The 2,202-nt window shown below is 55.5% G+C and overlaps 1 protein-coding gene across 1 annotated transcript; it reads right to left on the bottom strand.

Annotated features, from left to right (window-relative positions):
* Positions 1-811: 811 nt before the first annotated feature.
* BDZ83DRAFT_757277 (Rhamnogalacturonase B, N-terminal-domain-containing protein) lies at positions 812-2,141 on the bottom strand (the record flags this gene model as incomplete). The annotated part of the gene is made up of 2 exons (XM_060514872.1): positions 812-841; positions 900-2,141. The coding sequence occupies 2 exons, from the start codon at positions 2,139-2,141 to the stop codon at positions 812-814; spliced, it is 1,272 nt and encodes a 423-aa protein (XP_060359111.1).
* Between the last annotated feature and the right edge of the window lie 61 nt (positions 2,142-2,202).

The following is a 2,202-nucleotide window of genomic DNA, read 5'->3' as shown; positions in this document are numbered from 1 at the left end:
AACCGAGCGCAAACCTTGAAACTCGGGAGGAAAATAGTCTACCGAATATGTCACACTCTAAAGCCAGCTCAAGCCAGAGCCTAGCAGAGTATCCCACCGGGTATGAAACATATCAATTTTCTGCCTTTGAGCAACCGTACTGACAATGCAATATCGACAGATCTTCCCGTGCCGCTCCCTATAGTGTCGATCGTTTCATGGTCGAGTCATCTTCCTGGACACCATTGAGCCAAAGAACCGGCACTCCCCGCACGACTTACAACGACCTCATGCAATCAGACCTCGACGGCCTGTTACAACGAGCGAAGCAGCCGCCACGGACCACCAATAAATGAGAAACGAGTGAGAGAAGTCAACCGATTGTACAATACTGTATTACTACTTGCTCACTTGGTCGCCCCAAGAAGCATCTTGATTGCAATGCATATACAATGGCATGCAGGATCAGAGGACGATGATTCCCGCATCTACGCGACTGGTAAGGAAAATATGGGAGCGCTGGGCTTGTTTTGGCCTATGCTGTGTCACTTCGGAATCGCAATAAAGGTTCATGATGCATGGCAAGACGATAGAATTATCTTGACCGGTGAGATGGCAGGCCAGCTCACCCGGGTATATAGACTGCTATTCGCAGAATCATGTACGATGAAAGCATATGTGCTGTTGACCAAAGGCCCAATATATACGGTGAAGACTCAAAGGAAGTGTTTGTTTACGCATCTCAACCCCATCCCAGATGCAATGCCTACTCTGCTACATTTTGAGCAGGAACATGTAGGCATTTGGTACCGGATGTGAGCCAGCATGCGTTTTACTGGAAGAGCTCGACGGTGTCGAAGATCTAGGACATGGGTTAGCATAGATGTTTATAATTCGAATGATGTTCAGTGAAAACTTACGACGCTGGGGCTCAGATAAGTGTCACCACTGCTGCCGGAGATGACATTGATGGTGATGGTGTTGGCTCCTGAAACGAGGGTGCCGGCAGGGATGCTAACGTCGTAGACTTCGCCGAGGCCGCGGTAAGCACCACGAGTCACGCCACGAGAGTCGATCTTGGTGGGCGCAGCAGGGGCCGGGCCGGTCCAGCTGTTCACCTTGGCCTGAGGGCGGCCACTGGCAAAGGCAAGGGTGGTGGCGATGCGGAGGGTGGCAGCGCCAGGGGCGGAAGCGAGGTTGAACTTGATGGTGACGGGGTTGTTGACGGCGGTGAAGATGGCCATGGGGAAGTCACCAACGGCAGATGTGCCGACGGTGTAGGTGAGAGGACCCCAGCTGCTCATGCGGCTGTCAGAGGGGTGCATGCGCAGCTGCTTGTCGGCGTTGCGGAAGCCAGTAGGCTGGCCGTCGTACTCGCCAATCTTCCAGAGGGTAGTACGGGCAGCGAGGGTGCTGGCGATGTTGGCAGTGGTAGTCTTTCCGGCGGAGACGGTGACGGAGCTGGTGGCAACCTTGAACTCGGTCTGGTAGAGGACCATGGTGTACGTGCCGGGCTTCATCAAGGGGGAGGTGAAGGCGCCGGTGGACGAGGCGTAGGTCCAGTACTGGGCGTTAGCGTTGTACCAGTGAACAACACGCTGGAAGCTGCCGGAGATGCCGGAAGCGGTGCCGGAGACGGTACCACGGCCGGAGGCAGCAACGTAACCCTTGAGGCTGAGCTCGCTGAAGAAGTCGTAGTTGAAGTCAGTGTTCTTGGGGATGCCGGAGCGGGAGAAGGACTGGACGTAAGGGCCGTGCAGACCCATACGGTAGGCCTCGGTCTGGGCGTGGTTGCTGTTCATGTAGTTGTACAGGTTGGTAGAGTCACCAGCGTTGTTGGTGTTGATGTCACGGAAGAAGGGGCCGCCGGAGGAGAGTTCAAAACCAGTCTTGGGCTCGACGGAGACGCAGACATGAATCTCCTCGGGGCTGGTGCCGTAGACACAGCGGACCTTGTCATCGATGAAGCGCTCGCTGGAGTAGAACTTGGATCGGGTCTGGCCGCTGACGACGAAGACATCGGAGCCCTCGACGGTGGAGCTGGAGCCGGCGGTGGTGGAAACAACACCGAAGGGGTATTCGCTGGGGAGGGTGTCCTTGTTCAGACGCGAGATCCAGCGGAGCTCACCAATGTCTGGCTCTGCGGTGATGTAGGTCGCCATGTAGATGTTGGCCTCACCCTCCTTGACAATGAGGTAGTGTGTAAGAGTTGAGGTGGTGCAG

Source organism: Colletotrichum acutatum (genome assembly GCF_030867785.1).
Source record: "Colletotrichum acutatum strain CBS 112980 chromosome Unknown BDZ83scaffold_158, whole genome shotgun sequence".
Lineage (NCBI taxonomy): Eukaryota > Fungi > Ascomycota > Sordariomycetes > Glomerellales > Glomerellaceae > Colletotrichum > Colletotrichum acutatum.
The sequence above is the reverse complement of the archived record's forward strand: the minus strand, read 5'-3'. Positions and strand labels throughout refer to the sequence as shown.